Source organism: Talpa occidentalis, unplaced genomic scaffold, assembly GCF_014898055.3.
Source record: "Talpa occidentalis isolate TD23 unplaced genomic scaffold, MPIMG_talOcc4v2.1 talOcc4.5, whole genome shotgun sequence".
Taxonomy (NCBI): Eukaryota; Metazoa; Chordata; class Mammalia; order Eulipotyphla; family Talpidae; genus Talpa; species Talpa occidentalis.
In genome coordinates this window covers 100,384,132-100,396,481 of record NW_023604861.1, presented here as the reverse complement: position 1 = coordinate 100,396,481, position 12,350 = coordinate 100,384,132, and the positions used below count along the sequence as shown (strand labels likewise).

At 39.2% G+C, this 12,350-nt stretch overlaps 2 protein-coding genes across 4 annotated transcripts in view; one reads left to right on the top strand and one right to left on the bottom strand.

Annotated features, from left to right (window-relative positions):
- Window positions 1–455, bottom strand: part of EIF5B (eukaryotic translation initiation factor 5B) — a 65,746-nt gene extending 65,291 nt beyond the window's left edge. For both annotated transcript variants that reach the window (XM_054701907.1, XM_037527963.2), the window contains exon 1: window positions 263–455. In XM_054701907.1, the coding sequence (XP_054557882.1) occupies window positions 263–297 (35 nt within the window). In that variant the 5' untranslated portion in view covers window positions 298–455. The remainder of the gene's footprint in view (window positions 1–262) is intronic.
- Window positions 456–1,376: 921 nt separating this feature from the next.
- Window positions 1,377–10,821, top strand: TXNDC9 (thioredoxin domain containing 9). Of its 2 annotated transcripts, none has more exons than XM_037527952.2 (5): window positions 1,377–1,562; window positions 3,569–3,787; window positions 7,148–7,266; window positions 9,162–9,416; window positions 10,256–10,821. In XM_037527952.2, exons 2-5 carry the CDS (start codon window positions 3,599–3,601, stop codon window positions 10,371–10,373), a joined length of 681 nt encoding a protein of 226 aa, XP_037383849.1. In that variant the 5' UTR covers window positions 1,377–1,562; window positions 3,569–3,598; the 3' UTR covers window positions 10,374–10,821. The 2 variants fall into 2 exon arrangements, with proteins under 2 accessions (XP_037383849.1, XP_037383850.1); XM_037527953.2 differs by lacking the exon at window positions 1,377–1,562 and adding an exon at window positions 1,729–1,765.
- Window positions 10,822–12,350: the final 1,529 nt, after the last annotated feature.

Sequence of the window (12,350 nt, the reverse complement as noted above, 5' to 3'; positions counted from 1 at the left end):
TCCTAAGGCCTGGAACCCCAATTTTTTCAGGCCTGGCCAAGGGTGGCAGTGGGACTAAGTTAGGAGGACCCGCCCGGCGCCGAGGCCCTCGGAACCCACCCGGAACTGGGGTCTAGGTCCCGCGCCTCCCACTCTGGGTCCAGGCCTGGCGCCCCGCGGGGCCGGTCTCGAGCCTCCACCCTGGTCCACCCCGCGCCGGGGGCACCCGCGAGACCCACTGAAACGCGCCGGCCGCCGCGGTGAGGACCCAGTCACTGGATACCTGTCTTCGCTCTTGTTTTTCTGCTTCTTCCCCATCGCGTGTCAGCGGCGCTCCCGGCCCCAGCCCTTCTATTGGGTCTCTCACACGCCCACTGTCCCCTGGCCGACTTTGGTCCTCGTTCCCCGCGCGCCGCCGTCTCTCGCACCCGGCTCTCCACAGACCCGCGCACTGGGACAGGGCACATATGGTGTGAGCGCTCAGTGCGCAAGCGCATCGCCCCGCCGCCTCGGCGTGGGGACGCAGGGCGCGGCTCATCGAGAGCGGCGCTTCGGCTAGAGCGTCCCCACTTGATCCGCCACCTAGGCGCGAGCCCGAGCGCCCCCTGCCGTCAAGCGTCCGCCAAGCGGCGACGCTCGCGGGTGTTCTAGAACCCGCAGGTGGACAATGATGAAAAACACGTCCGCGACTGCCCTCCTCGACCCCCTTCCTCGCGGCGGAACGCAGACTTGGGGGACTGATACGCGGTCAGCAGTAGCCCTTGCTTCCCCTCCACTTTCAACGGCCGTACCTCATGTGCTCAGCCGCACGAAGTTCAGTAAAGAAACAGACCAATTATGAGCCCTGTTTCCAAGGGACAAAGGGAACCTCTCGGACCGTCCATAGGTTGTGAAGTATGTGCAGTCACTGAAGAAAACAGACACACCCATTCATTCCCCCAATAGAACTTCATTTTTGTATTCGAAATAAAAGAGTGAGTTTTAAAATTCGTAGTGGGTGAAGTCACGAGGGAACCTTCTAGAGTGGCAAAAATATTCTCTACCTGAACCGGGACGGTGATGCATTACAGGTGTTAACTAATGTAGACATGAACCATGCCGTATACGTTACACCTGACTTTTTTAGAAAGTACAAATGTTCATTAAACAGCATGGACACGAAGCTGGAGTGCCACTCCCAAGCAAGATCGTAGCTCTCATTTCTGATGTAGCGTGGGTACGGACACTAAGGAATCTGAGAAAGTCGGACAACTCCAGGTTGAGCGGTAAGAAGCGACAACTTTCACCGCGCCCTCCCCGGAAGAGCGAGCCATCCAAAAACGTAGGCAAAGTATAGAAAACTTCGGGCTTCCCGGCTGGGGGAAGGGCGGCGCATGCGCAGAAATTCTCGCCGCACGCCCGCCCCTTCCCCCGCTCCGACTTCCTTGGGTGTCGCAGGTTGTATCGCGTGAGTATCGCAGCCAATGAGGAGGCGGAAGTGACGGCCGGTTCGCAGCCTCGGCAGGCGCTGCCAGTTAAAGGCTGAGCGGCGCGTTCTGTAGCAGCGTTGGTCCTTCACTCCTCGGGTATCACAGAGAGAACAGGTAAGGCAGAGGGTGGTATGGAAAAACCGGCCACCGTGTCCCAGTGCCACCGGACGGCGCCGTGCGAAATCCGAACTGGGCGGGGGAGGGGCGCGGCTCTGACGGGTGTTAATGCTGCGGAGGAGGCTGTCGCGCATGCGCCGCGGCAGTCGATGAAGCCGGGGACCACCTGAACTCTGCCCTTATCTGTCCCCAGGTGCCCAGTGAGTGGCGAGGATGCTTATGGGGTGCAGTTAAAGATCAGGCTCCTTAGTTGTTTTGGTGGGGGCACGTCGGGGATAAAGGAAATGGCTAGGTAATTTGAGGACAAGTCCCTTCTCACAGTTTCAGTTGAACTGAAGGAAGAATTGGAGGCTTGTGCTTTGAAGAAAGAATAGGACGTTACCAGGACCGCTGCACGCTCAGCTTTCCCTTTTCTGAAAGGCGGTCATCACTACCACCTGCCTCCCAGAGCAGCTCTAGAAAACTGCTGCTCCCAGTTATCCCAGAATTAAATTCTGAACGCATAAAACTCCAGACATAAACTTCAACTGTGCAGCTAGTAAAAACAGGTTCTGGCATGCAAGTCAGTGTCTTAAACCCAGTTTTCTGCCTTATCCCGGACCCAATCTTGAGGGTCACAGTCTTAACATTTTTCTTAGGAGTTATTTCCCTATATGTGAAATATAAAAATTTATAACATTTATGAGACTACCGTTGGTTTTTTAAATTCAAATACTTCTGAAATTTAAGGAAAATTTGAACAGAAACTAAGCATGTGGTTATTCAACATTAACAAATACTTACTGAGGACCTGCTATGTCCCAAGCACTGCTACCTCTGAGGATACAAAGATGAAATCAAGTATGCATTTCAGTTGCTTTTCCTATGAAGAAAAAAGAATGAGAAATGAAGTTTGCAGGAAGACTGTTTGTCTTAAGTTCAACATTTGTAAAGGGTCTGTGTGGGCCAGGCTGTGTTTATTCAGATTTTTTAGGTTTTGTTTTTTGGTAGTATAGCAGGTCATGGAATAACATGGTTTTTGTTCAGAATTGTTTTGTTTTAGTGTTGGTGAGGGGTGGGGTGGGGGTGGGAATCCTACCAAAGTTGAACAAAAATTTTTTTTTTGAGAACCTACTTTGGTTATTTTTGCTTAAATGTGAAGTTTCCAAGAACCTATAGTTGTATCCCAGTTAATTGAGATGCAGCATCTTCCTGGTTTGGTGGGGCAAATTTGAGATCATATTTCTGTGATAAGCCAGGGGTACACATAAAATTACTGTCTTTTGCTAGTAGGAAATACTACTGTGTTTCTTTTAAAATACATAGTTTTAGGTAGATCTCTAACTTGAATTAGATTCCTTTTTACACAGAGAAATGATAATGGGCAAATAACATTTTAAAATACATTTGGAACATTATATTGCCTTACATCATTAACTGAGTGTCAGTAAATGAATACTGATATCATTCTTTGTAGCCTTGTAGATTTTGTTAGGTAATGTGAGAACAGGAATGAAAACTAATGCTTAGGGAACAACATACACTGTAATTTTCACAATTGTAATGAGATCTCTTGGAAGTTAAATGAAAATCATTTAGGCAGAGACCATGAAAAAACTTCTCTGTATTGAAATAAAGTTTCGTATGGATATGTATGCTTAAAACGTCACTACATTTAAATCCTATCATTGTTCACAGTCATTTCTATTCTGCTTCCCTTTTCTTTTAGTAAAGAGCATTAAGTATGGTCTGGTCTGCTGATGGTCTTAAAGGCTTGTCCTTGCCTTAGTATAGTGAAACAACTTTGCTTTAAGTAGTTTTTAAGTGGTGTAACTGTAAACTACTGAAAATTTAAAACATCAATAAAAATTCTTAAGTCTAACATGAATTGTTTGATTGCCAGCAGAACACTGTGGATTACAAATTATCTATTTGCTAGAATTTTTGGAAATACAAGAGCACAAACTTTCTGTTTATACCTTTTCCCCTAATTTTATGATTTTTCTTTCTAATTTTCTCCCCAGCACCAAAGCTGAACTGTACCTTTTAGAAGAATGGAAACTGATGCATCTGTTGACATGTTTTCAAAAGTCCTGGAGAATCAGTTGCTTCAGACTACCAAACTAGTAGAAGAACATTTGGATTCTGAAATTCAGAAACTGGATCAGATGGATGAGGATGAATTGGAACGCCTCAAAGAAAAAAGACTTGAGGCACTAAGGAAAGCGCAACAGCAGAAACAAGTAACCTCTCTGCCCTGCTTTCTGAAATTGCTATAACAGTATGCTCCTAACAACTTATATACACACACATACACACACACATATGTGCTGGCAATAGCTACATTTCAGTCCTCATGTTTAGAGTATTTTGACTTCGGAAAAGTCACTTAAAAATTTGCCCAGGAAGAAAATGAGTTTTAAAGATAGATTCAAAATTAATATGATCAGTGTGTTAACTCACAGTGCAGTAAAAGAAGCCGGTGCTCAAAATCATTTCCTGAACTCAGATTTATATCACTCAGGAGAGATTGGACTTATTTAAAATTCAATTAAGTGTGGATATATGAAATAGCCCAAAGAATGTTTATTGGAGCAGTATTTGTAATGAGGGGAGAGCTACAATTTCAGTGTACAACAATCAGGAACTCCTTGGATAAATGATGACTTATCCATAAAATGCAGTTAGGCAGTTTTTACTAAAAAATGTATTAGATCAGTGTTTAATGATATACTTCAATGTTCTTCCCATTTCATCATGTGACAACTTCTTTTCTGCAATCAGCCTCTTAGAAGAAAAGCATGCTCAAATGAAAACAAAGTATCGTAGATTGTGAGAACAAAATGATGGTTATCAGAAGGGATGGGTGGTTAAATTACATAAAAGGAGGGGGTGGATGGAAACAGACTTTTGGTCTAATTTGGTATAATTTACTATATACAGATGTCACATTTATAATGTTATACACCTGAAACCTACATAATGCTATATAGATCAGTGTTACTTTAAAAATTTTTTAGAAAGAGAAACATACTGTGGTTTCTACTTGGGAAGACACCAAAATCTTGAAACCTGCAGTAGGATCTTGTAGTAGGGGATTATTATTATATAGATTTCTGGGCTCCATCCCTAATATTTACATTCATAGATCTGTGGTAGGATCTAAGAGTTGTGACTAGTTGCTGTGAGCAACCAGATTTGGGAATACATGTCCTTAAAGAGGACCTATGATTAACTATTGGAGATCATCTAACTTTTGTCATCTACAGTTTGTTTTGAATTGGGCTTTGAAAGGGCCTGTTTGAGTTGTGCTAGATCGGCTGCAATTTTAGAGAGAAGAATTGGTATTATATTACTTAGATTTACTTAGGGTTAGTGCCAGAAGAGGTCTTAAGATTCACCCAACTATAACTCTTCATTTGTTTCTAAAATAAGATGGTAGATCTCAGAATAAGAGAAGAAACTAAATAAACTTTTTTTATCTCATCTTTTAGCCTTTTGGGTTTTTTTTTAATGTTTTACAGTGTGTCTTATGTGTTAGTATAGGAATTCATGAATAGAAGCCAGAACTAAAACACATCTTGATACAGTATACTTAAGACTTTCAGTAATGCTGTTGTACAAAAAGAAAATGTTGTAAGGAATATTTATAGATGAAATAGCTAAGGTAAAGTTGAAGCAGGTGATAACTGCAATCCCCACCTAAAGTCCACTGGGCTACCCCTTTTTGACCCAGTGTTCTACTGCTGTGAATGGAGAAACAGTGAGTAACTTCCTTGTTTGTTGATGTATGCTATCTTTAGTTCTTACTTGCCTGTGCATTTAGGTTTCAGAACTCCATTGCCAGGCCTCAGGTAGGGTCACCTGCACTGGGATCTGTGCCTACTAGCTTGATTCCATTCAACAGATGCCTGCAGAGCACATGCTCTGGGGAAGGAACTGTATTGAGAGTGTAGGATTGAAGTGCGTGCCTTGGATGAGATGCTGTGTAATTAATTGGTGGAGGTTCAGTGTGAGCTTGCCTCCCTCTAAGCAACTTGGACAGGTAGTTCTTTAGCTTGATGGTTAAACATTTGAGAATAATGAAAATAAATAGCAACTTTTCAAAATACGAATACTTTAAGTGCACTTATCATTCGTAAGTCAAGAAAGGAGTCATGAAATGTCGCATCACTGAGGAATTATACTTGAGAGTTTATAGTACTTTACCGAAGAAACGGCCTATTAGAAGAAAGTATTAGAGCCTCCTGTGATTGTCGGCTCAGTATAAGCCAAGGTAAATGGATACCAAGATTATTCATACTGTCTGGGTTGTGGTAGGTAAAGTCCAGAGAAGGAAAAGTGATGACATTCCTGCCTCATTCTGGTTGGACCACTCCTCGAGGCTGTGTTTAGAACTCTATCATAGTTTAACAGAACATAGAGGATTATAAAGTCTGTTCAGAGGAGGACAACCAAAAGAGTAAGAAGATTAGAAATCAGTTCATATAAGAAACAGTCAAAAGGAATTGGCAATGTCAGTGTGGAGAAGGGAGGACCTAGGTGAGAAATGGTAATTGAAGGAGTGATATGAAAGATACAACCTTTTCTGTCTAGTATCTGGTCCTAGCTGGGATCGACAGACCAAAGTTAGGGATCTGTTGCTATCCAGTGTGAGAATAGCTTTCTAAACATTAGCAAGTGCATGTGCAAATGCTTTTAAAGCATGTGACATATTCTTGTCATTTTCATGTAGATTTCTTTATTTTCACAACAGCTAAATGAGATCGTTGCTTTATGATATTCACTTTATAAATGACATTGAGACTTAGGTTATTAGAACTCATAACCTAATAATAAGTAAAACAGTTACTCGGGCCCATACCTTCTGCATGCAAGCCAAATGCTCCTCATTATTAGAATCAGCTGTCTAAAAAGGGAAACAGTTGAAGTGGTAAGTATCCTGCCACAGGAAAGATGTAGTAAGCTGAAAGGCCTGTCAGGCACGGTTACACTAGCTTAGAAATTGAATTAGATGACTTGTGAGGTCTTTATTGTTTATAGATACCATGTGAGTAGACAACTCTTTTTTCATAGGATACTACCCACCTGTGGATAGTTAGAAGAGGTACCAGCCTCTCTCGGGGTAGTCATCAAAAGCATATAAGACTCTTAAACCTCAGCGTTACAGTAACTTCCCCCCACTTCCCACCTCCCTCACCCTCCAAGATTGGCTTTACTGTATTAACATTTTTTAAAGCTCTGTAGTAACTTTAATCAAATGCTTCCAATTTTAGTAGTTTTGAGTTTAAGTGGATATTTACACACTAAGTCTCTCAACTCTAAAATGTTACTTTGAAGTTCTAAGAAAATCTGTTTAAAGTTACCAAGACAGAGAATTGTCTTAAATACAAGCATATGCTATGGAAATAGTGACTGCTGTATACTATTTTGTATTGATACTAAGTAAACATAGGAAAATAAATTTCTAAAAAATTATTTTCTCCACATGATCAAATCAATTTTGTTGCAAAATATATTATGAGGATTTGGACACTTAAAATGTAAAGTGGTACTGAAAGAGATACTTCAAATGTGTAAAATTTTTCTTTTCTCCAAAATAGGAATGGCTTTCAAAAGGACATGGGGAATACAGAGAAATTCCTAGTGAGAGAGACTTTTTTCAAGAAGTCAAAGAAAGTAAAAAAGTGGTTTGCCATTTCTACAGAGATACCACATTCAGGTAACTTTGTTTTTATCAGTGACTTACTAAAATATGAGATGTTTGGCTAGAGAATCACTGACTTAATAGAGAAATTAAGAAAAATAAAAGGAACCACTTGCTAAGTGTTTTTCTTTATACTAGAAGTCTGTACATTAAAGTTAAGCAATTGTTAAAGATTAACTTATAAATTAATGGCATACAAAAGTGTAATATTTCCATAGAATTGACTATCTTCTGAATATTTTCATTAGTGTACTCAAAAAACATCTTGGAAATGCTCACTTTAATTCCACAGGAAGTTTGCTTTTTTTCCTGCTGTTACGATACAGCCATGATGTTGGAAATAGGGCCAAAACCTATTTTAGCCAGCTTTGAATTCAGTCCCTCTTTCTCAGCTCGCAAGTCACGGGGAAACAGTGGTTTTACCAAGCCTTTCACCAGAATCATGGTTAGGACTACCAAGCTACAATGGAAGAAAAAAATGATTTATCTTAGACAAAGCAGGTCTACGAACCTCTCTAAGGAAATAAATCCTTTGTAAAATGAAAATGCCCCCAGATAGGGGTACATCTTAAACTAGAGAGGAATCAAGCCTACCTTTCTTTTATCCCCCCATATTTGTTTAGTTGTCAACATTTAAAAATTAAAAGATACTCCATTTTTTTAAAGTTCATTTCTTAGAAATTTTCTTTAAAAATCAGAGAATTTTGGCCCTCCCTTGTGGCACAGGGATTAACATCTCAACGCTATCAAGCTATTGCCAGCCACTGTAACGTGTTCAATCCCGGGCCAGGGAGCAACCCACATGGCACAGCAGACCTCTCCTGTCTTGCCCACTGCTCCCCTCAGCAGTGTATTTCAGTCAGTCTGCCTATTCTGTTCCCCACTCTGTCTCTGGTGAATCCTCTCACCCCCCCCCCCCACCTCTGGCCTATACCCCAGTTCTTGTGTGCATAAATAAATAAATCTTTAAAAAAAAATTTAAAAAAAAACAAAAACTAGAAGAATCCAAACCCAGTTCAGGAAAAACTGCACTAAGAAGCACTCAAAAGCTTACTAATAAAAACATCTATGAAGATTTGGTAACTTTTAGTTATCTAAAGCAATAGTTCTCAAACTTTCAGACATCAGAATCACCTACATGTTTCCCCACTCCACTTCCAGAGAATTTTGAGTCATCTGTATATTTTAAAAGTTGATGGTAATGAACACCTAACGTTAGGAATTTTTGCTTAAAAAGGTTATTACAGTAGTTCAGAAAACACTAAAGGGTTGACCAGTTTAAGTTAGATTTTAATTTGAAGGAAATATCTCTTCAATTTTTGTCTTCAGTGTTATGTGGCTTAATCAAAGTACTGATATTTTTCATTTCTTTAGATCCATGATAATCATATTTATATCCCTTAACTTTAATATGCTTATTCACACTTGCACAGTTCCTTCTCAATGACACCACTCAGTATTTAATGACTTCTGAATATGGCACAATATGTAAATTTCTAATTCTTAAAAATCTCCAGTGAGTTCTGTCACATTCAAATTTGTCACCCTTTAGGCTACTTGTGTGAAATACCAGAAAATGTGTTATAAAATTAACAATTGTTTGTTCTTACCATGCACAAACACGAAAATTTCACGAACCCGCTTATGACTTAAGGCGTTTATGTAATATTTTGTTTTTTATAAATACTAGGGCACCTATGATTTTCTAGAGTACTAAGTTGTTTTTCTACCTCTCTCAATCAGATAATCTATGTAATAGAAATGAGACCATCTGACATAAGCCTGGATTGACTGCTGAACTATGAAACTCAGAAAAACTAAAATTATATGTACCATAATTACATTTATTTTTAAAAAGAACAGAAGTCTGTTGTTTGAACTTTTGATTTTCTATATGTTGTCGTTTACAGGTGTAAAATATTAGATAGGCATTTGGTGATTTTGTCTAAGAAACATCTTGAGACCAAGTTTTTGAAGCTGAATGTGGAAAAAGCGCCTTTCCTTTGTGAGAGACTGCGTATCAAAGTCATCCCCACACTAGCACTGGTAAAAGATGGAAAAACACAAGATTATGTTGTTGGATTTACTGACCTAGGAAATACAGATGACTTCACCACAGAAACTTTAGAATGGAGGCTTGGTTGTTCTGATATTATTAATTACAGGTAGGTTTTAACAAAATAATGGATTTGTTTTAATTCTCTGTTGATATATTTAGAGTATATTTTAATTAAAAGTAAAACCCACTTTTAATTAAAAGTGTTAACTTTCATCTATGGAACTAAGATGTCTTGACAAAGATATAGAAAATCTTTCACACAGGAAATACACGCTTAGCATCCCACAACAGATGAAAAAAACTCATTGACTTCTTTCAGTCAGAAATTTTGTTATCACAAACTGTGAATTGTTAATCAGTAATTAGTGATAATAGACAAATTGATAAAATCATTTAATAGTATAAAAATAAGGTTTAAAATTATTAACCGTACTGGAGGGTTATTTGTACTTTGAAGATTGACTTGATGTGGTAACATACATTTGAAGAGGTGTGAACCTATACTCCTAAAACATTCATAGTGTTGTTAACCAGTGTTAGCACAATCAAAAAAATAATATTTTTAAGAGAACATTGTCTAAGCTCAGAAAGGAAGATAAGAGAAGGATAAGGGACTATAAGGACTTATTCACCTTTGGAGTATGAGTCAGCCAGGGGACTAAGAAGTGAAAGAATTTGGAGAAGTACTCAGGAAGAAAATTGATCAAGTTAAGAAATAATAGGTTTCAAATACTGGAGTCTCTACACTCAATAAAATACATATACCAAAATAAAGTAGCCATCAGTGTGGAAAATGTACCTCTTCCTTGGTACCAGTGTTAAAGAAACTTTTGCTCTGTTCCATATGTTACAATGAAGAGAAAAGGTAAGTTTTTGTGAGCTTAATATACCAACTGTACTAAATCATGAAGAATTAAGTGCTTTTCAAATTTGCTTGCTTTTTAGTGGAAATTTAATGGAGCCACCATTTCAAAGCCAAAAGAAATTGGGAACAAATTTCACAAAGCTGGAAAAGAAAACTATCCGAGGAAAGAAATATGATTCAGACTCTGATGATGATTAGAGATCAGTTATAATTCTTTGTAAATCATCTTTTTATTTTGCTTCAGAATTAGATGTTTTCTAAACTTCGTTGATTTCGATACATTGGTCATCTAATGTTCATATTCTAGAGTTTTATACAATTGTTATCACAATGAAAGATATATTTAATATTTTCTGTATGAAACTCATCTTTATGTTGAGGAAAACTGAATTCTCTATTTTTGAGATTGGTTTTATCACATATGAGTCTTACATCTTTTTACCATTTCACAATTGTGTTTTTAATCTACTGGATTGGAAATAAAAATTCGACAACAAACTCTTCCAGAACTAAACTTTATGCAGCATTTACATTGTACAATAAGTCTAATAACTTTCACTGGTGTAATAGACTGCACTTGTAAATGAATTATAAACACTCTTCACTTCTGGAATATATTTAAATAACAATAAAGAACTGCTTATTTATTTTGTTATGTTGATGTTCAATCAGCTGTTAGCAGCTTTTTCCATTTGTGAACATACTGCCGTATTTAAAGGGTCCATATTGCTTCTACTTTAACATAAGCATTGAAAAATAATCAGGAAACACTTTTAGGATGACAGCATGAGGAGATCTACAGAATCCTCAGTGAAAATCACTGCTAAGTATTAAACTCTCTGGAAAATGTTGAAGAAACATATACAATAGAAGCAAAAGCATTTATTGGCAATCTAAATCTGTAAGAATAGTGATTCTTTGTGGTATTTGAGCCATATAACTAAACCCCTCTAACCTCCTGTTCCCACTCCTGGCCTACAGTTTCTCTGTAGGAGGAGCAGACTGCTATTATTCATCACCCCAAAGTCTGTGTTACAGAAGCTCTACTCCAAGCAACAGTAGCAAAGAGCTCTGAGTCTTCTGTTTTCCACTCAGTCCCCACTTGTATTACAGAAGAACTACCGCAAGAATGGCAGACTAAGAACACTGTATCCTGATTCACTATTGTCCCAGCTTCTTCGTGAGGTGGCAATTACATACAAGGAGAGGAAAGCAGCGAAGACTAGGTTAGCACCCACTTGTAGATTCCAGGTATCACTACCTAAAAAAATAACAGGCTACTGTCTTACCTTCAGCTCTGGGCAATAACAAGTTTTGCCCAGTGGTAGGGCTTTACACAGGGTTCCATAGCATTCTCTAAAGGGATGTCTATTAAAACAGAAGTTCAAGCCTAAGATTTTGGCCAAAGACAGGCCACAAAGATTAACAGGGTCTGATTTTACTCAAACTGCAGCAGGTTAAGCACCAGGGCAGTCTCAAAAATAATAGGTCAACTAGCAATTAGTGGAAGTTAGTAGAGTGTGATAACAATAGATGCAAATCAATTAGAAACAAGGAGATCAGAGAAAGAAACAGTGCCAGAGCCCTAACAATGTTTGAAGTTCACAATCCAGAGGTACAGGGTCACTAAAAGACTGAGGCTTAATCACAAGACTAATACTTTCCCTCCCCCATCATCTCATGACAGCATTACTAAGGCATCATTAACAGCAGTTTATTTGCTCAATTAAAACCACAAAAGAGGCCTCCCTGGTGGCAGAAGGGGTTAAGCACCTCACTATGAAGCTACCCGCAGCCTCTGTAGCAGGAGTTTGATCCCCGGCCAGCCAGAGAGCTACCCACATGACGCAGCAGACCTCTCCTGTTTCACCCGTTGCTACCCTCAGCAGTGTATTTCAGTCAATCTGCCTGTTCTGTTTTCCACTCTGTCTCTGGTGAATCCTCTCACCCCACCTCTGGCCTGTCCCCCAGTTCTTGTATGCATGTATAAATAAATCTTAAAAAAAAACACAAAAGGCAGAAAAAGTGAGACATGGGGAAGAAGATAATATGCTAACACCAACCAAAAGAGAGGATAGTGATAACTAAGTTCAGAAAGTTTATTTTACATTAGGAAAGGCAGGAATAAAAAGGGCCATTACATAGTGGTATAGGAGTCGATCCGAGAAGACATAA

Bases quoted from the DNA above. Each gene is read 5' to 3' on its own strand.
- TXNDC9 (XM_037527952.2), top strand. From the start codon at position 3,599: ATGGAAACTGATGCATCTGTTGACATGTTTTCAAAAGTCCTGGAGAAT. The intron at 3,788-7,147 runs GTAACCTCTCTG...TCTCCAAAATAG, and splicing joins AAGCGCAACAGCAGAAACAA to GAATGGCTTTCAAAAGGACA. The intron at 7,267-9,161 runs GTAACTTTGTTT...TGTCGTTTACAG, and splicing joins TACAGAGATACCACATTCAG to GTGTAAAATATTAGATAGGC.